This window comes from Lepisosteus platostomus, chromosome 1 (genome assembly GCF_059453375.1).
Source record: "Lepisosteus platostomus isolate fLepPlt1 chromosome 1, fLepPlt1.hap1, whole genome shotgun sequence".
In the NCBI taxonomy this organism is placed as follows: Eukaryota; Metazoa; Chordata; class Actinopteri; order Semionotiformes; family Lepisosteidae; genus Lepisosteus; species Lepisosteus platostomus.
In genome coordinates this window covers 5,224,681-5,249,411 of record NC_142611.1, presented here as the reverse complement: position 1 = coordinate 5,249,411, position 24,731 = coordinate 5,224,681, and the positions used below count along the sequence as shown (strand labels likewise).

The 24,731-nt window shown below is 36.6% G+C and overlaps 1 protein-coding gene across 3 annotated transcripts in view; it reads right to left on the bottom strand.

Annotated features, from left to right (window-relative positions):
- gpm6ab (glycoprotein M6Ab) overlaps positions 1-24,731 on the bottom strand; it is a 76,782-nt gene that overhangs the window by 14,879 nt on the left and 37,172 nt on the right. For all 3 annotated transcript variants that reach the window (XM_088644450.1, XM_088644460.1, XM_088644439.1), the window contains exon 2: positions 2,496-2,688. In XM_088644450.1, coding sequence (XP_088500576.1) covers positions 2,496-2,688 — 193 coding nt within the window. The remainder of the gene's footprint in view (positions 1-2,495; positions 2,689-24,731) is intronic.

The following is a 24,731-nucleotide window of genomic DNA, read 5'->3' as shown; positions in this document are numbered from 1 at the left end:
GTAAGGCTTGGAAGGGGTGTGTTGGTCTGTATAAAATATGTACAGTATGAGGTATTTTTGACATTATCTTGCAAAAGATAAGATCACTTTATTGGCCATATACTGAACAATTTCTTGTATTAGGAATTTGTCTTTTCGCATACCCCAGCTTGTTCTCCATGAGACACATTTCATTTATACAGCGCCGCTGGAGCAGTTGGGGTTAAGGGCCTTGCTCTGGGGCCCCAACAGAGTAGGATTCCTCTGCCGGCCGTGGGATACGGCAACCTTATAGCCACAGGTGCAGATCCTTAGCCACAGAGCCACCACACTGCCCCACACCACACTACTAAAAAGCCCCACTGTACCATTGCGGGTACTCATCACTACTGTGCATGAAATTAAGGGCACATTGTGTGTACAGTACAGGATGTGCAAGGTTTGTCCCATGAATAGCACACCAGAAACAAGAGTGAGGGTATGGCTTAGTTTCTCAGGTTAATAATATGTGTGTCGTGTGTTGATCACCACCTCACTGCACTAAGCACATAATAACTGATTGCATTTTTGTGTATTCGGTACTCTCTAGCTGCATACTGTATTACATATAAAGCTCTTTTTAATTAGAAATATGTACATGAGAGAGGTCAAGTGGTTTGATTTTCTCCACACTGTTTACCTCAGCTGGCAGTTCATTAAAGAGCAGGTCACCACAGGGAATTACAAGTGAATAGTTTTCAGGATAGCACTGTGGCAAATGTGATTTTCAAAGACAGAAATAATCACCAACTAGTGTTTTAAGTGCAGGAAATGACCAGAAATAGGAAATATATATTTGTAAACAAAGAAGCACTAGAGGCATATTGTTATCAATATATGAAAGCATTTTTCACAGCTCAACTCATTTATATCAAAAGAATTCTCTCTGGACCCTGTCAATACCTTATTGGGTAATTCTAGAGTTCAAAATGGATTAACTCAAATAAAGATCTGTACGTTGGTTTAATCAATATTCTAATTGCATTTGGGACTTCCTTTCTCACGTGCTGAAGCGCAGCTGCTGCAGTGAAATACACAAGCCTGATGGAATGACGTAACATGTGCTTCAAATAACAGGTACTGAACAGACACTGTATTGCTACTGTATTTGATAGAACAATTGTACAATGTGCTGATTTTGTGCTCACACATTAAATAAGGGTGGCACTTTTAAAATAAATTAGTCAGGAGGATTTTGTTAAAAGCGTTGGCAACATATTCCCAAATCAATAGCAGTTATTTAGATTGGCATTAGTCTGATCAAAATAAATGCATAACCAGCATTTATTTTTCAGGTTCTAAAGGCATGCTGGGAGTACCTGATTGTCTACTTTAAACTGTTTCTTACAGGGTTCAGTTCCCAGTACTCTGGTACAGTACTGCATTAAGATCTGGGATTGACTATCAGCCCTAACCATGAGGTCAGCTCATTTAATATTTGCAAAAATAAATCATGAATGGGAATTTCAAAAGCAACTTGTGGGTGCAGCCCTTCTTAAGAAGCAGAAGGTACAGTACCTGTCCAGTGTGATTGAAAACATCATAGACGTACCTGGGGTGTAGCATCCCATCACAACCAAAAAAGATCATCTCAACTGAGATGAGTTCATATTTTCAACTTGACATATTCGCCTTGATTGTTATTGCTAGTGTCAAAGCTTGGTTAATTGTGTATTAACATTTGCTGTGTTGCTTGCTGTGCTTCTGCGCTGGGTGCTGCAATTTTCAAATGTAATGATTTATTGAGAAAGAGGCAGGACAGTGGCTGAACCGCTTTGTCCAGTTCAGTCATTTGTTGTAGAAACGTGTATTGTGTTGACCAGTTGTTTTTTTTAAAGTGCAGTACAGTATGGTAAACTACAAATTACACTTCTGTGACTGACTGTTGTCAGCTCAACCTTTGAATTTTGAGTGGGCCAAATTATAAACATAATCCACCTAGCCACTGTTAAAAGCACAGGCCACGCTCGTAAAGAACCCACACCAATGGCTATTTCAGGCTAATTCAATCTGATGAACTGCATAGTCTGGTGCTTTTCTGTCAGCACATGTGGTTGGGAGATAGAGAGAGAGAAAAGTGGAGAACTGCGGAAAACAGCTTCATGATTGACAGGATGACAGCAGATGTGACTGAAATGAAATAAAAGTACCGAACTAATACAGATTTTTCCCTCAATCAAAAGCTTTTCTGCTGGTTCATTTTTTCACCTTATTGTTTTCTTTCTTTCTACCCAGAGGCAAGAAAACATCAAAGCAGGGAGGGAAAATGTCCTGTTTTTATTTCCTTTGACTTTTCTTGGGTGACAGTTTCTGTCTCTCCCTGTGATAGGTCTTGACACTATAAGGAAACATCACCTCACATGGGTATCTGGCCCTACACATGAAACTGGTGACTGCTGAGATGGGGAAAGAGGAGGCTTGTCCTGGGAATTCGAGGACACCACGTCCTGTATGCTTTTTAACAAACAAATACTTACATAGTGAAGACATCTAAGGTGTCCACAGGAGATCTTACCACCTCAAAGTAGTTCTGCAGTATGGTGACTGTTCCTGAGAGGGCTTCATGCCCACAGCCACAGAACAGAGCCACTCCGGCATAAAGCAGAATAGTGGCAATCAGAGATGCATATGGAATGCCACCCAAGCATTTAATGCAGCATTCAAAACACCCTGAAAAGAAAAGAGAAATCCATTGTACTTGGAGCCACTTCATAACGGATGCACATAAACGCTACATTTATCGGTTCAGCAGAAGGTGCAGAACTGCCAAATGTTAATGTATGCTGGCGGATTTATTGTTTTAATATAACCAAGCTTGTGCTTGAAAAGCCAGCGGTGAAGAGAACAATATGCATCAGTGAGCAAGACTGATTGTTAAGGGCAGGCAGGGGTTTCTGGTCTGTAATGAAGAGTACACAGACCACAAACCAAACAAAATACAAATACACAAAATACCACAAAGCAAACAAAAAAAAAACCCATGACAACACAGGAACCTCATGAATAATAATATATTGCTACGATAACAGATTTATACAAATTGTTTATATTAAACCCAATAATATAAACAATTATATTAATAAATAACAACAAACATGTTCGTTTACTGCAACACACTTTCAGTATTAAAATTAAAAGAATAATAATACATTGTCTCACATTAGTACTAAGAAATGTAATGGCGTTACAGCACATTTTGTTGTCCATTTTGTTGTATTCAGCTGGTTTTTAAATTCACTTTGAACAACAGCACTATTTATTATACAGTAGTGTATCACATGGCAATGTTCCTTGGAAACAGGAGGCACCGCTGGTTGAAAGTCAGTATGTTAATTTCACTTTCACACCAGAGCCAGGGTCCTGCAGCTCTCTTATTTCCTGCTGCTTACACAGCCCTAAAAACGCCAACAAAGAAAGCAGTCTCCAGCTTTTGCTACATGGCAACGACAGATTTATTTCGGCAGTAACATTCTTGCACAAGTTTATTTTGTATCACAAAATAATGCTCACGAAAGCATGTTCATCTACTGACTGTGTCATAAAATTTTTAATACCTGCTGAACATTTCCATACTGTTTATATTTGTTTGTACAGTAGTTCGGTTTATCATAAATATTAACTATATACTAATTATTTTGTTCTATTATACATTTCCTCCACTATGTTGACCAAACAGGCCAACATCAGACTGGGCATCATCTGGTGGCAGCAGAAATGATGATGCAGCACGGAAATATCTGTAAACACTTGAAGGCTTGTTTCGAGTGTATACATTTGATTTCAACATCTGCTCCCATAGTGTTCAAGTGGGGGAAGAAACCAACATAAAACACCCTGAAAACAAGACAGAAATCTAGCGCATTCAGAATCACTTCATATTCCTGTTCATCTAGTGTAAGAACTATAGTTACTTTCTTTTAAATAAAGCTACAAATATAATTATTTTAATGCACAGCTTTATGAAAATTATTTGGTAAACTGAAGTGCTATTGCCCAGAACATACAGTACACTAGAACACAAAACGCTGATCCAATTTTTACATGTAAAATAACATGAATGGATATGATGCTCTAGCAAAAGAACGAAACTTAAGAACAGCACTTCAGTGTGCAGATCTTCAGTGTAATGTGGTTAAAAATCAATGTGAACACTGCAACTATTCATAAAGCATTATCCCATTACAAGATGTTGCCCTTGTTTTTTTTAGTCTAAAAAAAACCTTTATAAAATATTTATAAATATAATATTTTCAAGAAGCATTCATATTCTGCATCCTGAGGGGTTTATTTACAAATAAGCACTCTTTACATTTATAAATAAAAGATGAGTTATTGTGTCAGTAAATTGTTTGTGATGGAGGATCCTTTTAATTATTTTTAACACTTGCATTGCCAGACCTTAAGAACACAAGAGGTTTGCACACATGTGGAGGCTGTTTGGGCCCATGCAGATCATTCAGGAGATTATACTGTAGCTAACTGATTCAAGGATGTCATCTACTATAGCTGTTTCTTGAAAGATGTAAGGGTATGGGCATCCATGACATGGCGAGGCAACTTGTCAAATACTCCCACAACCTATTGGGTGAAGAAGGGTCTCCTGTTCTGCATTTTAAACCCACTTTCCCTTAGTTTCTGTGCATTCTCTCTGATTTGTGTTTCACTTGATTCTGAGGAAGTACTGTATGCTGACTTTGTCAAAGCCACTGAGGGTTTTGAATACGTGTATCACGTCTCCTTATAGTTTCCTTAAAAAGACCTTTCAGCCTGTCAGTGTGGAGCATTCCTTTTAACTGAGCAATGTACTGTATCTGGATGCGCTCCTCTGAACCAAAAGATAAGTCCAGAGCAACAATATCTGAGGCATATGATAGAGACCAAAACTGTACACAATATTTTAAATGGGGTCTTACTAGTGTTTTCTACAATTGAAATGTAACACAGCTTCACATTTCTATTCCAAAATTCTGAATTTTTAACTATATGAAACATACATTTTGCATTTTGTATTGCTTCTCCCCATATTATTTAACTTTGTCTTTTCTCAGCCTGAGGCATATTGCTGTTTCCTCCTTGGTCCTAACCAGAGTGAAATATTCATTTAATACATCAGTTATTTCCCTTTTATCATCAAAGCATTTCTCATTTTCATGTGAATATCCCATAACATTCCTTTAACTGTAAACATCTGCCTGCAGTTTATTTTCTGTAACTGAATTATGTTCTTTTTTTAAAATGATTTTAAATAGTGTTTTCATTCTCTGGGTACTTGATTTATTCATCCCCAAGGGGCCACTGATCTCCCAGCTGTAAACTGCTACCATCCATTTCTGGTTATGCTTTCCACTCTGCAATTCTACATGAGGATTTTTTGGCAGATATGGTCAATTTAAAACTGCATTATCTATCCGATACTCCTGCCCTTAGATCGTGATATAGGAATGTTCTGTCTTATCATCAAGCAAGTCAGGGCACTCTTTGCAGCAGTACACAGCAAATGCCGGAACCACTTGTCACCTGGAATAATCACAGACAGCAAGCCGCACAATCCAACCAGCAGTGCCTCTCATTCCCAATTTCTCTTTTGTGCAGTTGCCAGATGAAGAAATCACCTCTTTGTGAGTCTGCTTGTGACACCAATCCTTTTGTATAAAAATGAAAAAGCCTCTATTCTTTTAATCTGTGGATTGCGTCTAATGCCAAGAATCTGGTCACTTAGTTGCATACTAACTACCCAGGATCTTTCAACCATTCAAACCTCCTACAGCCGTCTGTACTGTTTGACAGTTTTAAGAAAACAGACTGACTGGGTTTACATCTCCTTTTTAGGTCTCCTCATTTTAACAATGCTGAAAACATGTAAGTCTTTAATTTCCATTGTTCACCTACAGACCTATGAACAACCATATCCTCATCCTTACAGTACATGCTGCAGAATGTGCCATTTTATTGTAACAGTTGTCTGTCATGCATTTGCACTGATTTTTTAGCACAAAGCAATAAAACAACAGAAAATTGAGAAAAAGACACAGTGTTAGATTACATTAAGTCGCGGTCTGTTTTAGCTATGAAAGTATTTTTTCAAAGAAACCTTATTTTTCTATGGTCCATACCAGATATGGGCAATTCTGGTGCTCAGAATCTTAAGAAAGTGACTAGATTTCCCATCCAATCCGTTCAACTCAAAAATGAAGATTGAAGACTGCATCTGGTTCCTACATCGTCTGGAATTATTGTGTGCCCACTTCATCTAAAACACTTGAGACAGTGCCACTGCACACTTGGAGATCAAAACCCCCTACTCTATAACAAGCAATACAATCAGTTTCCTAGACAAGCCATTAAAACTGCAAGGCACAAAAAACCACGAAGAGATGCAATTTGAGAGTAGAACTCTGATACCTGAAATGAGTTTTTTTGTGTATTTCCACAAAAGACACCTTCCCTAGTGATTGTTTCTACATTTTTCTAAGACGGCTTGGCAGATATCTGTTGTGAGTACTCAAGTTAAGAAAGGGGAAAAATCAGTAAAATTAGGAAACTAATCTTTGATATTTTCCATTGTAAAGACTAAATGAGAGAATCAAACCCAAATTCCAGGATTGTAGGTCCAATATTATTAGCTGCACAATAATGATACAATATACAGTGATATTATTATATTAGGATCATACTGGCATTCCTGTACTATAACATTAATTTTGTAATGTATTTAAACTTATACTGACCAGCTGCATTGTTTGTAGCATATGGTATAATACTATCTTTTGTAGTTTACATTTTGCATACTTGTGGAGAAAAATAACTTTTTTGTACTTATCAGTGAGAAGGTTAGAGGTTATATTTCTTATAAATTCATGTACTACAACACTGCAGGTATATATCTGTAAGGATGGGTGGATCTTTCATAAAAATATAATTGGTCGAACAGAATAAAGGTTCTGCTGACTCTCGACTCATCCTTCAACAAGCTGTGTTATAAAATATGAAAAGCATCCTAATGAGAAACAATTTACCTTGTAGTGTGGCTATGTAGAATTACATGAATAGTGCAAAGAGACAATGTGTACAGTGCATACTGTGTAGATTAACACACTATCAACTTGAATATGTACAGTATATACTGTATGTAATACTGCCATAAACATTTTTTTTAATTTGATTTGGGGATTAAACGTTATCTTTCTTATAGCTAAAAAAGTGTAATAGATACCAAATTAAACATTTGTTCTAATCCAAAGCATTGTCTTTTGAATAATTTGCCTATTCTATACTCATAACATATTGCTAAACGGTAGGTACAGTAGCTCAATTGCACAATTAGCATTTTCCTGCATATTGTCTTTGGTTTCGTGTTAAAGCTGCTGTCAAAGACACACCCTTAATGCTTCATTATTGACTTTCATATAGAATAACAGCAACTATTAAATGAACACATATTGTGCATATTGGTACTTTTCATTCTGATACATTAATTCTGAAGCGTAAGACATTTGCACAGATAACATTCATTTTCACTTCAATGTGCTTGGGAATGCACCCAGCCCTGGTTCGCAAATATGAATTATTTTTAATTTCTCATCACCATGGAGCTCAAATTTGGTATAATCATTTAAAAAAAAACATGATAGGCACTATAATATGACAAATACGGGACTGTTGAATGTCTCCTTTGACTTTAAGAATCAACAACACCAAACAACATGTACAGGTAGATAGTTTTATGATTATTACTAAATTACAGAAATGTAATATATAACATTTCTCAAAAGCATAAGGCTGGCAAATCTTTAGGCCACACAACAGGTAATAAGTCCTAATCCACAGGCTCTGACAAGAATTAAAAAAGTTCTTTCACAAAAGAAGAACAGTTTTGAAACTGAAGGAAGGGCACAAGAAATAAAACTACTGTACAGTGATGTTCTGGAAGGTAAGATTTCAGCCAAACTGTATGCCTCAAATACATTACAGTTACAATACCAGAACCCATGTGCAAACAGCATTACAAGGCACAGTATGAACATCATATGGAGATATATTCTTTTCCCTAGCCTCGGCAGATGTCTGTGCTAGTATACAGAAGACTCCTGGGTTGTCTGCTGGACCTAAAAATAATGCCACTGTAAAAAGGAACTTAACAAGCCCTTCTGATCTGTTGTTTTGCAATGTCAGCTGTTCCTTAAGGCTTTTTGCTTTTGGGATCACAACAGAAGCATAATGAGATCATACCGCAGATTCAGTAAAAATGGTGAATAAATAATGTGACATATACAGTATGTGAGATAAACAGCCTGGAAAGAACTGACTGGAAGCGTCCTTAAAATCCTTGGGATTTTTGTTGTCTTCCTACCTGTCAAACTGGTGGTGTTCGGAGATTGGCTTCTTTCTGCACAGGTGTACAACCACACACCATCCAACCATTTTCTAACTGCTTCATCCAATTCAGGGTCACAGGGGAGCCAGAGACTGTCCTCACAAATAATGGACACAAGGTGTGATACACCCTGGACAGAATGCCAACACAAGCTAGGACAGACTTGCCTTAAAATCTGTGTCAAAAACGTGGGTCCATGGGTCCATTTTAACCAAGATGCAATGCACGACCTAAGGTGGAAAGGGCCACAGAAATGATCACAGAAACCAAAGTAAAGATTAAAGCCACAATTTAAGGAAAGCTGGGGTCTACAGATGGTTTTCAAAACAAAACTTCCACATTGTTTTATCATAAAGGCATACACAAGTACAGATTATCTTGGTAAAGCAACAAAAACTGTTACTCAAAAGTGACTCATTAGTAAACCTTTTTAACAACTTGGGAAAATCAGGGCCATTGAGTGTATCTTCTCTACTACTGCTCTGGGCTGTTAGGATTGTCCAAATGTCCTGAGGCTTCTGACATAACAGTTTGAACGAGATTCTCTGGGATATGAGCCTGAGGTTTGCCTGGGGTGACAGGATCAAATCTGGGATCTGAAGATGCTAAAGAATACAAGAACACTTTAAGACAACAATAGGGAGAAATGATGAACTGTTCCTTAATAATGCAGCACTAAGAGTGTCTATGTACTGTACTTCTACACATCTGCCCCTGCCCTTTAATCTCTTGGCAATTCTTGCTTCCTTCCATTGTTGGTGATTTCCCATTGTTCAGTAGCTAATCTAAAAGATTTATTAAAAGGTGTAATGTTTGCACTCATGGAAGATGGCAGTGTATGGTGATTTAAAGTAGCAACAAGAAGTCTTTGGAGACTCCCTAAAAAATCACTGTAATAACTCTGCAGCTCTAAACTAGATGTCCAGATGTATCATCCTTTACTAGAGGTGAAGCAAAGGTTGTGAACATACATGTACAGTATTTTATCAACTAATTCACAGGACTGCTGAAGACATTAAATTATTGTAATACATTGTTTAAATATAGAAAGGAGCAGTAAAATAATTCTGAATTCTGAAATGACAAATTTATATAACACAATAAATATACAATAATAATCACAAAGGAGACTGTGATGTACAGTAAATATACTCAAAGAGTTACAATTCCAGACTCTCGTAAATACTGTTTTCAGGAAATCCCACATAAAAAAAAACAACATTAGAGGAATTGAAACCGCATTGTCCCCTAGATATGTAAACAAATTGCACAATACGAGTGAACATAGTTATATTTCAAAAATTGGAAACACATTAGTTCACTTTTTTAGTATATACTGTACTTGGTGTCTAACCATATTTGTAAGGAATGGTTTTAAATGGTCTTTTATACGTGCATATAAAACTGTCTGTTATATAAATTATGACTTTGGCAATCATGGATTGTACTGAATTAATACTCAGCATCCTGCAATGATTGTTTCCTAATGGCAAAGGTACAGTAGCAAAATAATCAGCTACTTTTAAATCTGATCTTCAACAGCTATTTCTCTTTTAGATTAAGTGTACCTTTTTAAGTTTTCTATCATTTACGACAGTTAATTACAAGTTCAGTGTTTAACCCTCTAGAACACCATTGTGTTAGTGTACAGTACCTTTACTTTTAATGAAAAGGTAAAATCCTTACACAAAGTGTACCATGTGATTTAAAGTAATTGCCTAGATTTTTACAGGCACTGAACTAGCTAACAGAGCATTAATACTATGAGAGACTATAACAAGGACATAATTAATGCCCCTCAGGCCACAGAAAGGGAACCTTCTTATCTTTATTGAGGATAAAGATTTTATGTACTGTATTTTACATATTGGTGTAATTTATCATAGAAATAATTAAAAACTTATCAGTTATAATGAACATTTGGCTGCCATAAATAAGAATGTTACCTTTTATTTTGAAATTAAAAAACAAAAAGTATTGTCAGAAACAGTTTACTGTATAATAACAACATTTCCTGAAGTCATTAATGAAAAGCATGATTTTCTCACTCATTAAAATTGGGATTTTTTTACTGTATTTTGAAAGTACTGTACCAGAAGAGCAACATACTGTAATTATTTGCAAATACTTAATAAAATTGTTTTTATTTCATCTTCTTTAGATAACACAGTTGCCATGTGATGTCTACAGTAAATATTAATTGTAAGTAACATTATTTTTGTTAAGTCAATTACAAAAACAAAATTGCATTACAGTAATTGCAATCTGATTAATACTACAAGCAGTAGTGTTCCCTTCAATGGAATTGACTCAGGTTTAAAAATTCCTCTCAACTTAATAAACAGTTTGTTTCCAAAGACTGATTGCTCTTTGTGTTTAATAGTCCTTTATCGGCAACATTTTTCTTCATAACACTTCTGAAAGGATAACCAGAAAATTATGTACATAAAATTGATCATATTAGTAAATATATAACTGTACTTCATCTGTAGATTCAAGTAAAAAATAATGCTTTAATTAACATACAGTATACATATTTTTTATCTATTCCTACACTGTGTTGAAACATAACAAAATATCTGCTAAAGATAGATCTATCATCTTTCACTATACACTTTTTAAAGTGTGACTAAGTCTGACGTTAGTCCAGGCACTCACCCACAAACACCCAAAACACACCAAAAGTAACACATAGTCCACAGCAAACCAATCCTTAGCTAAATAACCTTAAGTTTCCAACAGTCTGTGCTGTGCTCTAGGTAAAACATAAATTAAAAATGTGTATGAAAACTTCATCAGTGTTATTCCACTCATAGTTGGATGTCGCTTCAACTGAAGCAAACTTGGCCTTCTGTCTTAGGCAGCTGTATCAGGGCCCAGTATTCACTGTATTAGACTGTTTTGAAATCCATCCTAGATAGATCAATCCATCATGCAACTGCATTCATTCCTTGGTATTCATAAGTTTTTCCAGCAGCATAGAAGGTTATTCCATCCTCGTTTTAGATTTCCTCTGAATTAACTGCCGAGAACAATGAAGACTGTCATCCTTTGGTCCCTATATCTGACATTTTTGTTTTGTTTTTTAGTCTTTCTGAGGAAACCATCTATGACCTCATCTACGATAATACCACATTCATCCTGTTTTCAGCCCAACAACAGACCTGCCTTGAGGAAGACCGCCACAGCTGGGAGTATCCTGCCTGGCAACAGTGCTGCACTGTGCCCTGGAACAAAGCACAGCACCGAACCCTGATGGCCTCTACTCTTCCTACACCTTTTTCCATTGCACTCCTTCCCAGCTTTCCAGGTGCAGTCCCAGTCCGCCTGCATGCATCCCAGGCAATCATGGAGGACTGACTGCTAACCTCTGCAGCCCTTTCTTGGGGAGCTTGGCCGTTAGGTATCTGGACTGAACCTGTAGAGTCTGACATCCCTTTTGGCCTTAGCTCCTGGTGCCTGGCCACAGATTCTCCGAACACTGTTGCCTCAGGGCTTGGTGCTAGCTGGTCTAGTGACTGAGATGCAGGGAGCCTATCAACCCCCCTGGACTGTGACACACCTAATTCTTGGTCCATAACACTATATCCATCCCTGTTCCCTGTGGGGTGGCCACCTGGTTGTATCAAATTTATTACAACACAAGTATGAGACTGCAGAGTATAGTACGTTAGAATAAGGAGACTAAAATGGCTGTAGGTCAGGCACTAAACAAGAAGAAAAGGTCATTCATGGGCCAAAGAAATTGAACCCAAGAGACCAAAAACAACCAAGAAGAAAATCGACTGCAAGCTGACATCAGTAGGTGTATAGGATCAAGTTTGATAACGATAGCCAAAAGCTACAGAAGTTCCTGGAAGAACTCTGGGCCTTCATCCAGAAGTGGATTGAAAAATACAAAGATAATGAGACCTTGTATCTTGGATAGATCTTCTGTTAGTGTTTCAGTTACATCTCTGTTCTGTAAAAACTGAAGCAAACCAGAGACGGTACTTTTTTTGACTATTTCTTTCATGCTCTGTCCTCCTGTTTTGCTTTGCCCATGTTAAAGAAAATACTATTTTTGCCAAACATTTTCTATTTCAAAATAATTAATGTTTTTTTTAAACAATTCAGTATCTTAGGAACCATTTCCCCCGCAAATGATAGTGAAAATGAGGATAAATGAAATGATGAAGCCAAGTTCTGTCTAATAAAGTTTTTCAACTCATCAGACTATAAAAATAGTTTATTTAGTCAGAGACTTAATGGGTTGATCCTAAAATAATATTGTACTCCAGAGTAATGTAAAGCATATGATGCATGTAATTCAACAGATACAATATTTCATGCAATAAAGCAAAGTGTGAAATTGCTCATTTTGTTAATAATAACAGTCTACTAAAGTCTACTATGTATGTGATTTTCTACTATGTCTGCACCACAGTTAGCTAACATGTTGATTATTTGACATGATTATCTAAGAGTTCACATCTGTATTCAGCCAAGAAAGAACTTGAAATTTGACTGGACATTTTTAAATTTCAACAATTTTCTGAGCTATTGTTTGAAGTCTGTATCTTTTTTAAATCTACAGCTACAGTGTACCTTGATTTCTCTATAGCTTTTTGAACAATTTTTGAGTTGAATGTAATATATTAAGTTTATAATATATGCGAGGGAATACAATACGAACCAGATTCATAGACTAAGAGGGATAAGAACTATAGACTGAGCATTTCATAAACCATGAATAGATATGCAATATTTTTACTTGGCAATTAACTGACTTAATAAATTCACATAATAAACTTAGAATTGATTACAAGATTTGTCTTCTTCAATTCATAACTGAAATTACCCCCAATGACTATGAGTGTTCACTACAACATTTTTATCATGAGATGTTGTTAAACAGGCAACAGCTACAAATAATTCGCTGGGTCATTTAATTTTAAATACATACAGTGCTTTCACTTTAAGACCATACTGTACATTGATAAATACCCTAACTAAAGAGACACATTCTTCCATTTACATTACAGTCGTTTTCTTTTTTCCCCATCAACACATTTTGTTAATTGACTGTATTTGACTATAAACCCAATACAGAACAAAATCAAACCTCTCCTCCATCAGCGGTACCCTTGAAAGCTTTCTTCCCCATAGACTACAGAATATAAATTACACTAAAGTTAGATGTACAGTGTAATATTTTTGGAAGGGAAATTCTAATTCTACTGTAAAAGTACATGACCTATCAGACCCTTGTTCCAAATCGTAACAGCTACTAAAGATTTTTTTATGAAGCTTATAAAAACATATACAGGAAGCCAATCCCTTTTATTGCCTTTAATGTTCTGCATCCCCCTTGAGGGACAGCATAGGCATGAACTGCAGAATGGGACACGTAAGTAAAAAATGAAAGAAGATGCAGGTAGTTCATAATGAGACAGCAAGTCCCAGAACACCCATGGGTTGTTATTCAAGAAAAAAAAAATATACGTCTTAGTATATAAATACCTTTAACTAAGAATCACTGACAAGTAGTTCAACAAATAACAAGCTTTCTAATTTTCCACTACAGAACTTCATAGGTACAGTAAATATTGCCATGTTCATAAATTATAAATGTTGTTCAACATTAAAGGACATGAGACCCCCTATAAGACATTTCATTCTGTGTCTCTCATACACCAGGATTGGTAAGATCTAAAATGGACTGAGTCAATTATCAAAGAAACCACATAAATACAATCATCAAATAATCAGAATACCCTTGAGAGGCTCTTTGTAAGTAAGACAGCATCTCTAAGTGTTGATGGTGAGCCAAGCTCTAGGGCAAGCTATACAGACGGAGGGCATTTGACAAAACACCTGATTGTCTTATTGCTCCTACTGTATATAAACTTTTATTCACTTTAGTGAATCACATAACATAAACATAATTAATCATAATAATGCCAAGAAAACTGTGCACTGCTTCCCTATTACTCTATTATACCACACTAACTTGCAACTCCCTTTAGAAGAAACATACAATTTCAACAGACAGGTGAATGCGGCGCAGAAGGGTAGCCATTTGTAGCCAAGGTAGAAAGAGAATGGGTCAGCAGAGGAAACGATCGACACAGTTTTAAGTAGCTCTGCCTACCAGACATTTTTTGGAACATTTTGTTCATTAAAAATGTAATCACATTTTAAATGCGCCGATGGCATGCGTTGAAAATATCTGGAAAATGTTCTCCCTTCTTATGTTTTTTGCAAACCATTAAATACAACGAGAACAGGTCTTGGTGCCCGCCAGAGCTGCAATGCTGAAATAACCTGACGAGCTCCATTCCTGCTTCAAACAGGAGCATGACGAGAATAACAAGTACCTCTGCCTCTTCCAGCCTTTGGAGCCAGCTCTGACAGCCATGCACAGTATATCCAGATAAACACAGCTCCGATCTAGTGACAGACAGCGTCAGACTATTTTAAAACAGAAACCCCAAACCTTTTGCATGCATAAAGGTATGTCTGTGGTTGTGCATTTGCAGGTTTTCTTCCTGAACAATTTTATGCTGAAATGCCCCCTGTTTCTTCCACTTGAATTTTTCTGCATACGTTTTATTAACCTTAATGGCTACCTAAAGTGAAATATGAGAGAAAGACTTTTAACTATTGTGAATTTTCAATTCAGTTACATTCCTAGAGATCATTCAGATCATTCCTTACTTTGAACAGTGTGTAATGCAAGGCCAACCCTTTTGTCCTTGATGTGGTATAACGTTTCTTGATTCAGTAATAGGCCAATAACCACACATGTTTGTACACATCCGCACAATCTTTCACCTCAAATGTTTTGCACTTTAAAACAGACATAATATCACTTCTTTTGTTTTCTAAGGAGGAATGACAAAAACACAACATACAGTATCCTTTTTTTTATATTACAAGTGATCGACACTGACAAAATGAAATAAAAGAGTTATTATTTGGCAGATTTACTGTATGTCTTTTGATTTCGATCTGCTTTTCAGTATGTTTTATGTCACATTCATTAATTGCCTGGGGCAGAGCCCCCTCACACATATATTTATAGACTCCAATGGTGACAAGCTCTCCCATAATCTGAATCCTCTTGTGTTAAATGGCTTCCTACCCACAGTTCAAGTGTCTCCCCTATGAGCTGTATTTTCGTGCACATTTCAGTCAATTGAAATAAGAAACCATAAAAGGCATCAATTAGGACTCCATCAGAACTGGAGAACAGTTGTTTTATCTCACCCTTGTGACATATTATTGCATTATTACAGCAATATTAAATTATTATGGTTAGTTATTGGGAATATAAATCAATATGATGTTAATCTCTACCATTGAATTCCTTGGCAATTGAGTTAATCCTCAATAGCCAATCTTATAAAAATCTCTATAGGAAAACATGATTTATGGCAAGATACTGTACAATGTTTTATTTTTACTTGAATGAGTTTCAGACACTTATTTCTGTTTTTAAACAATTTTTCATTAAGTAAGGCATAATTATTATTGAATATGTACAGTATCCAATTTCTTAGGAAGAGGCAAATAATGCATTACTGTCTAAAAGTTTTGGCGGACTCAAGGGGTAAATTTCAAGATTAGCATTACTGTACATGTGTATACTGTATGTACTCCTGGATTGCTAGAATAAATATGCCTGTGATCTCTGCTTTCATTATAAACCTTCTGGTAGCGTTTTGTACTTTAGTGCAGATTTTATCAAGATATCTGCATTTCTTAATCTGTGCAGTGTGGAGTGTGATCCTCCAGATCAATTCCAAAACTCTTTATAGCAGCCCATTCTAAATTACTACAGCACACTGCCCGATAGCAACGGAAAACGCATGGGAACAGAAAAGAAAATGGGAATCTTTATAAAAAGTGGTTCTATGGTTTTTGCTTTATTTATCTGCATATTTGGAAAATATAATATATGCAGGTTTTTCACACCTTTGATGCATTGCTATGTTTTTACACTCGTCTCACATAACTCTTTCTTTCATACCTAGAGCTTTTAAAAGTCATATAAAAATAGACGCTGTGATCATCTGAGTGTAAAAGATGGAAGATAACACAGTTGAAGAGTGATGTAATATCCCTAAAACCTGACTGGAGATGCAAAGCAACGTGACTCAAGTTACCTTGGTAACCATTACTGTAGATGAGGTTGTCAAAATGGGTTAGAAAAACATAGCTGAACCAACAAAGACTTTAAAGAAAGCTTTTCAAAATGACACATTTATCAATTGTTCGCTTAGACAAAGGATTGTTTTGTAAAAACAGCACAGCTTAATCTGAATGTAAGCAGTTCAACAGGACATTAAAAACATGAAGTAGACAATTTTAACTTGTTTTATTAAATCCTATGTGTACTAAGTTTTTAGAAGGCTGTGTATTTTATGAAACATGCAAAACAGATTAATTTTTTAATGTAAGGTTTTTGGGTTATACTGTCATAAAACTGTGGAAATATTATCCATGGAAGAGCAGACTATTCACAGTGATGTGATAAGCTAAGATGCCTGGAGGCATCTTTTAAACTACAATTATTCATGAAGTTACTGCACATATGGGGAATCATATGTGCTGTAGCTTTATATCCAGCTGACAACACATAAAGACATGGCTCATTTTAAGATTTTATTTAGCAAGATAAGAAATTCATGAATATAAATTTATTATTTCTGAAAAAATGTTTTTTTTTTTAAATAATGTGTTCACAGTGTTCAGTCTGATATCCAGGAGTGAAGAGAGATCCAGTATGAGGTTGCTCTGATTTCGTAGCACTTTCACAGAATACTGTATAACCAACCCAATACCACTGGTAGAGGTGGATAAATCTAAAGGTTTCCACTCAAATAATTACATACATTTATAGATGGCGAACCTCTGTGATTGGCTTATGAAAAGCATGGGCCCCTTTAGAAAAGCTAGGGTGAAGAAAACTTAAAGAACAGAAAAATGTAAAATGAGCAAATCAATGTTATAAAGAAATTTTGTGTATTTATTCCATTGCATTTGTTCAAATTTTACTGACAATTCAGCCTAATTCCTCAATGATTTCTAGTGCACTGGAAAGTAGGAAATGGTGATCTAATGTGTCTGTCATGAGCACATGCAGAAGAGAAGCATATGACAGTTACTGTATGTAACGGTAACCTGCTCAGTGCACAACGAACACTAGCATTAGCAAGAAAAGATGGTTCTAGAGTGAGAGTGCTCATCTTACTGCATTTTAAAATGTTAAGCGGGCTAAGTTCTCAATTGATCTGAAGTCTTGAGTCGCATTAGGAGTACGCAACTACTGTAGTATATGAAACTAGTATGCAGGCACCTGCAACAGGTCCCTGTGCAGTGAGCAGGCTACAGAAGTGATGCCACCCCTCTCAGAAATCTACACAGTATAGGATTCTGGGCAGAGGACCCAGGCTTTTGGTACAGCAGAGTTCATTGCCAAGGAGTGGCTCTGTGATGCTTTGAGCCCTCGGGCGCCTGGGAATGCATCCTTGCAGGGGCAGAGGAGAGCTGCACGCATCACACACAAGAAGGAAGAGGGCTTGAGATGCAGAGATGCAAAGAAAACACAACCAAGACGTGCGTTTATGGAAGCAGGGTTTTCCTTCACCTGCTGTACAGTATATAACTTTCCCTCTGGAATATTGTGATATCCAAAATGTACAAATTTCTCTATTTGTTTGAGTGGGTTTACATACCACTATAACAGCCATGGGAATCCCTTTACATAACACCTTAGTTACTACAAATTGAGCTAAGTATGCCCACAGATCTGAAGAAAATCCTCTTTGTTTTGCTTAATACTGTAGACTGGCATGCTGACCCATTATGACATGCAAGAAAAGACTAGTATACTGTACCAGTTTTCACTGAAAACCGTTCTTCACACTTTCACTGAAGCAGTTGGTAAAATTAAAATAGAAGTTCTGTTCTGTTTTATTCAGCATTGGTATTTCCAGAGGAAAAACAAACACCAAGTACACTGAAGAATACACCAAAAATACGAAGCATGCAGTTCCCACATCATAGTACTCCCCAATCTTCCACCAACTCTCCCGCCTGCCTTCTTAGCTACAAATCAATAGCAATTCCAGAAGGGACAGAGGTGAAACAGTAAAAACTGCTCGAGCATGTACAGGATTAAAAATCGTTTTTAAATGTCACATTACAAGTACAGTATGCACATACAGTATTTAAAGCATGTATATACAGAGGAGCACAATTCAAAAAATAATTTAGGAAGAGTCCAACAAGTAAGGGAGTTACTCAGTGATTTCTCTTGGGTGCCCCTAAGCTACATTTGTTGCAAAATCTCTTTCTAGTCCACAGTTCTGCCAGAATTCCCTATAGGCAGACTGTAACTTTGGCAGATGTCAGCTTTCAGTTCGGCTGTGAAAGGTTTAATCACAGAAACATCTTAAAGCAAAGTGATTCCCAACCAGCCTCCCAAGGGGATACAGAATCTTACTTTTTATGTTACTATATTAAGTGATGTACTGCAGATTCACCAGCCCTGAAATCAATTAGGGATTGCTATGTGTTTCTTTAGATACAGTATTAGATCTGGTATAGGACTTTCAGTAAGTTATATACATCTCAACGTCAACTTCATGGAAAAGACAGCAACCTGACTTGGTACTGTACCCCTTTCAGGCAAACTTGTACATCCAATCATTGAGATCCACCCATCATCACAAAGCTGCTTACTGTAGCTCCTGTTAAGTGTAACAGCAAGCCCAGAGCCCATCACAAAAGCACAGGATGCTAAGCCACATCCTGCATGGGATGCCAGTTCATCCCAGGGTGTGCAACCACACTCGGACAATTTCAGGAGACTGAAGGACCCAGAGAAAACCCAAGCAGAGGTTGATAAACTCCACACTGAAGGCACCCCAGTCCAGAATCGAACCCGGACTCGAGTCATGAGGCAGCAATGCTAACCTGTGATCCAACTGTGAACCTGAAAAAAAAACCCACCCGGTTTAACTAAGCTGTGTTACAATTCTGTTACATTGTCATGTGTCTGATCCTCAGATAATAAAATCCAAAGTTTAATGAATAGGTTTAAATAGTTTAACGCTCAAATCACTAGTAATGAAGGTTCTGTAGAATTACTGTGTATTACAGCATCTAGAGATATACGTCAATGTTCATATTAACCCTTGCTCTGCCCCTGCCCTAAAACTTACAGTATTCTATCCTTACAGCATATCCTATCTCACTGAACATGTACAGATAGCTAATTAACTATTTATCAGTTCTATAGGATGTGAACTGAGAGCATCTTAAAGATTCAGAGAATATTTATAACATTAAAAATGGCAATTAAAGCCATGCTTTCATGAGATGTTTTCATAAATATATAGAATACAATAAAAAATGAATAAGAATAAGAAAATGATGAATTAGTTTAGCACTTTTTCCGTTTTTTTTTATTAATCTATTTCAGATGTTACAGTAAATTGTTCATTTGTACGAGACAACCATGTCTAGTTTCGGCCTCACGTGAAGACAATCGACAACAGTCTTGATTTTCTATGAATTTTCATTTACAGAAAATGAAAATAGCTTTTGGAAACAAATCTCTCTAAAAATGTTTTGAACAGTTTTACACTCATTATAGACAGAAGATATAAGTGTAATGAAATTTCAAAATTGTTATCAAAGTCTCAAAGCACCCACTTAACATAAGGTGTATTTTAAACGTCTGTGTACAGTATATTGTGTGTCATTACATTAGATTGTATAAAAAAGAAATACTAAGACCCATCTCAATATTCCAACATCTTTAAAAAGCACTGCTTAACAAATCTACTCACATCATTGTTCATACCCTTATTAATTGTCATACAAATCTGATGTCTTCTCTTGCTAAAGCACATTTGCTGAATGCTCAGAAACCACTGCAAAACAACTACATTTGTAGTTCTAACACTTTTTTTCCTTGTCATTATTTTTGTATGCATTTAACTTTTCTAACTGGGGAGGCGATCTATAAGCTTGCTACTGTACAGTATGTGTTATAACAAATGATTATCTGAACAAAATGATTCAAACATAATGAAGCTGTGGCTTGACCCCTGAACTCAGGTACTGTATGCCAGCCCAAGATTACGTAAAGAATTAAAATCTCACTTTGTGATTCCCACATGTGGGTTCCCCAAAAACAACTCAAAATCACTTAAACACCCTTTTTATAGATACAGTATCTGAATTTGATTTTATACCGAGTTGGCACCTAATACACACTAATTACACTAATACTAAAAAAAGTCACCCAGCCAAATTTAACTATGTTAAAGCTTAGATTTACAGCACAGAATAAACATATATTCTGCAGTATATCAGTGTTAAATTGGCAACGGAACACACACAAGATTACATAAGACAGAGAAGACAAATATTTATGATGGTTAATGTCATGAGCTACTAATGTAAATGTACATGTACAGTACATATACTTTAATGCTGACTTTTCACAGTGCTCATCTGCATAATTTCATACATGTTTTGTTATCTAAACTTAACAATGGCACAAGCTTTAGGGTACCTTTGAGTGCCATAAAGGTTTACAAGGTGCCAGAGGGAAAAACTTTAATTAAAAAATGTTCGATGTGTGGTGTTTTCTTTAATAGACAAATCCTATGGAATGTGTTTAAGCAAACTTTAGTATACGTGGACAGGATTAAAAGATTTGTATTTTCATTCAAAATAAAGAGATCTATTAGTCTCTGTGCAATACTGAGTCAAACTGCTCAATGAAAAAAATAGAAAAATACTGCATCAGAATAATAAGCTTAAACTATAAAAAAATATCAATTTGTACCATAATCACGTGATCTAAATAAGCCAAGGACCACTTAAAATTAGCCCCAATGTGTTAAAAGATTAAATGTACTTCAGGCACATAATTTGCTCCTTGGCACAGAAGAAAACTATGCATCAATCAAGCAGAACATCCAGTATTATTTATTAATAATAAAAACTCTAACTGAAACTTGAACAGAGTGGAACTGTTATGATGCATTACAGTGGCCTTAAACGTCTACACAAGAAAATGAATTACAATTAAAAACAGTTCCGCATGGCAGTCAGAAATATTACATTAAATCAGAAATGACTTTATCTATGAAACTGCAATTAATAACGGTCAGAGTCAGAGATGACATTTTTCACGTGACGCTGTAATTAAGCAAAATCAGAACTCGATTACATATTTGAACTGACTCAAATATAAGCGATCATTTTAAAATGGCCCTAGCCGCTCCTTGTGGTATAAAAAGTGGAAAGAGTCCTTCCCCAAGACAAAGGAATACCAGCCCCCTCCCTTATCACCCCCCCCCCCCCCCCCCCATCCCTTTCCCATCTGTCAGTGCAATGTCGAACAGGCAACATCGGGATTAGTCTTTCCATTAATCCATTTAGGGTCAGAGGTTGTAATTATCTAATGGTTAGTTCTTGGGGGAAAGAAAAGAGGCTGTGAGTTGAAGACAGTATTTTATACCACCCGTTTGGAAGGATAATATAGAGCAATCCGATCCATTTTTCTTAGTTCAAACAATATTCATTATTAGCTTCAAGCTCATGCATGGATAAACGCAACCAAATCTTTTACATTGAGCACAAATTGGATGCTGACTGGCTTTCCTTATTAATGCAACAACCATGTCAAGTTGAGTAGCACCTTTGATGGTGCTGGAATCACTCCAATTACTCAAATACTTGGCCCGAGTCTTGCATTTCTAGCTCATATCCACACTGTTGTTCAGGCAGCGTTTTCATCTCTTTTAACATTTCTCACATCAATTCAGTTCTCTCAATCTCATGCAGAACCTGCAAGTCATGTGTTACTGTATTGTAAATGCATTAAGAGCTGTTTGGACAAGTTCTGAGCACGCTGCAAACTCATCTGCTCAATGAAAACTAAAATGGATGAGTATGCCGATTCTGTTTCATTTTTTCTATCCATTGTGCATCTAATTATAAAATTGAAAAAGCTTGCCCTTAAAGAACTTTAGTGGTTTGGCTCCTGAAAACATTCCCTGTAAGCCTACAATACAAGTTGTTTGTCATTTTTGGACTCTTCAGTCCACTTTCAGCTCCCTGAACTACTGTATGCTCTGAATCCCAGCAGACAGTGCTTTGTGGTGTGTTGCTGCAAGGCTGTGGTGTGATCTCCCACCCACTATTATATCTTGAAAGCCAGTCAGCACATTTCAGTCAGGACTTAAAATTAATGTTTGTGTGCTAGCTTTTAATACTGTTTAAATGATCATATTACATTTGGCGTATCAAAGTGTTTCTAATGTTGTGGCCATTGCTTTGATTTACTGTCTCACGCCTTGCAAGTCTGTACGATGAAAGATGCTATATAAAACAAATTTTAACTTGTGGTGTTCGGGATATACCGTACTGTATACTGTATTGGTGTTGGCTTTATTCAAAACACGGCAACAATGAATGCCTTGAATACAAACTGAATAATAAACAGCTGAGAAATTGGCAAGGTTCAGTACCTGACAACAGGTATTCGAGAAGTAATAACCGAGAATGACCGAGAATGTGCTCTGCATGCTGCTCATTCACTAACTTTGTTCCTACCCCCACAAGCCAGCAGGTTTTGAACTCCACAGGCTTCTGACGGCTCTGTACATGGTTAATCGACCAATGCAGTCGCCATGCCAACGAGAGCTGCAAATTCTGAGAATAGACTGGGTACTTTAGTGCAGTGACCCAATTACTGTATGTCAACAAATTCACTGGGACAATAGTGAATCAGACACATTACAGAGATTAAGCTTTAGGGGAACCGAAGAGCAGCCGGGGCATCGAAGCTCAGACACTGATTTTACCAAGGGTTAAAAAAAATCAATCTTACCAGCTGAAATTGTTACTGTAATCACCAAGGATACTCGAAAACTGACTAGCATTTTTAAAACCTTCTACGAAACACTGCATTGCATTTGCACCAAAGAGCTTCCAAACCGCCCTCAATAAGCTATTATGATCAGCAGAGCAGCATCACGCTTCTTGGTGAACTGTAGTGCTCGATGCTGCAATGTAAAAGCTACAGTACTTGATTGAGACTGTGCCTGACTCAGAACCTCTTCAGAAAGCTGAGCCGTGAATCGTTTACTGTGCTCCTTGTTGCAAAGCTGTACACATATTTAGCTGTATCCACTTAATGTTAGGGGGTTTGTTGTGGGATACAGTGAGGTTTAAATTGCATACTTTCAAATTGATTATATGGGAAGATGTCAATTTAATGGAATAATAGGGTAGAAGTACAGCCTGTTAATGGCAGGAGTCCTTTAAAACAAATAGAGTTTACACAAATATGCCCGCACACAGTATGTAACCAACATTGAGCATAGAAACATGAAGTACCGATGAAAAGCCATACAATAATAAATAAATCAATAATGAATGGAAAAAAAATTAAACTGTAGAACAAATCAATGCTTATATGCATTCTTCACTTCAGGAGTTTCAGGTTGGGCACAATTATGAATTGGAGCTGAACACAAATCCTTGTTTTTCACGAGGTTTTTAAGGAGTTTTCTAAAAGGCTCCACATTCTCCATTGGTGCACTCACCGATCTGGCACAGATTCTCTTTTTAATCACTCTATGGCATCCCCAGCAATACAAATCACCTAGCTTCTTAATACATTTGAGTTTCTGAGCTACATCAAAAGAACACTCTTTCTTTTCTCATCACCGACTGTCCAGAAAAATAATCAAATACAAACACATCTAGAAGTATCTACTGTAGACGACATGTGGACCAACGTGAGTCTGTTGTTGACGGGTGATGTAGACCCCCCCCGCTGGACTGCCAGCATCCACAGATTTTATCAATTGTTTCCAAAGTGCTTTGGTTGCAGGTCCATGAAATCACGATTTTGCTGTATTTACTACAATAACTGTTGTATTCTTACAGTTATTTATTTTTGCGATTTTCTACTGCAAACAAATCATTGGTAAATCAATTTCATGATGAAAAATGTCTCAGACTTTACAAGTCACTTTATTGGAAGATAAAACTGCTTTCTCTCTGTCATATATGAAGTGTTTTAAAATGATCATCTGCAGATTGAAATATCAACATATGCGTAAATTAAAAATGTTACGGTCTCATTTACGTACTTAGTTTCTTCTGCTGTTAAATCTATTCTTCTATCTATTATTTTTGTCCTACTATTAAATTCATATACTCATTACAGTGTTAAGATAAATCGGCAAGCAGACCTTTCCACTTGCAAATCCCTGACCTTACCACACTGCAGATGTACAGAAAAGGTACTTTATAACTA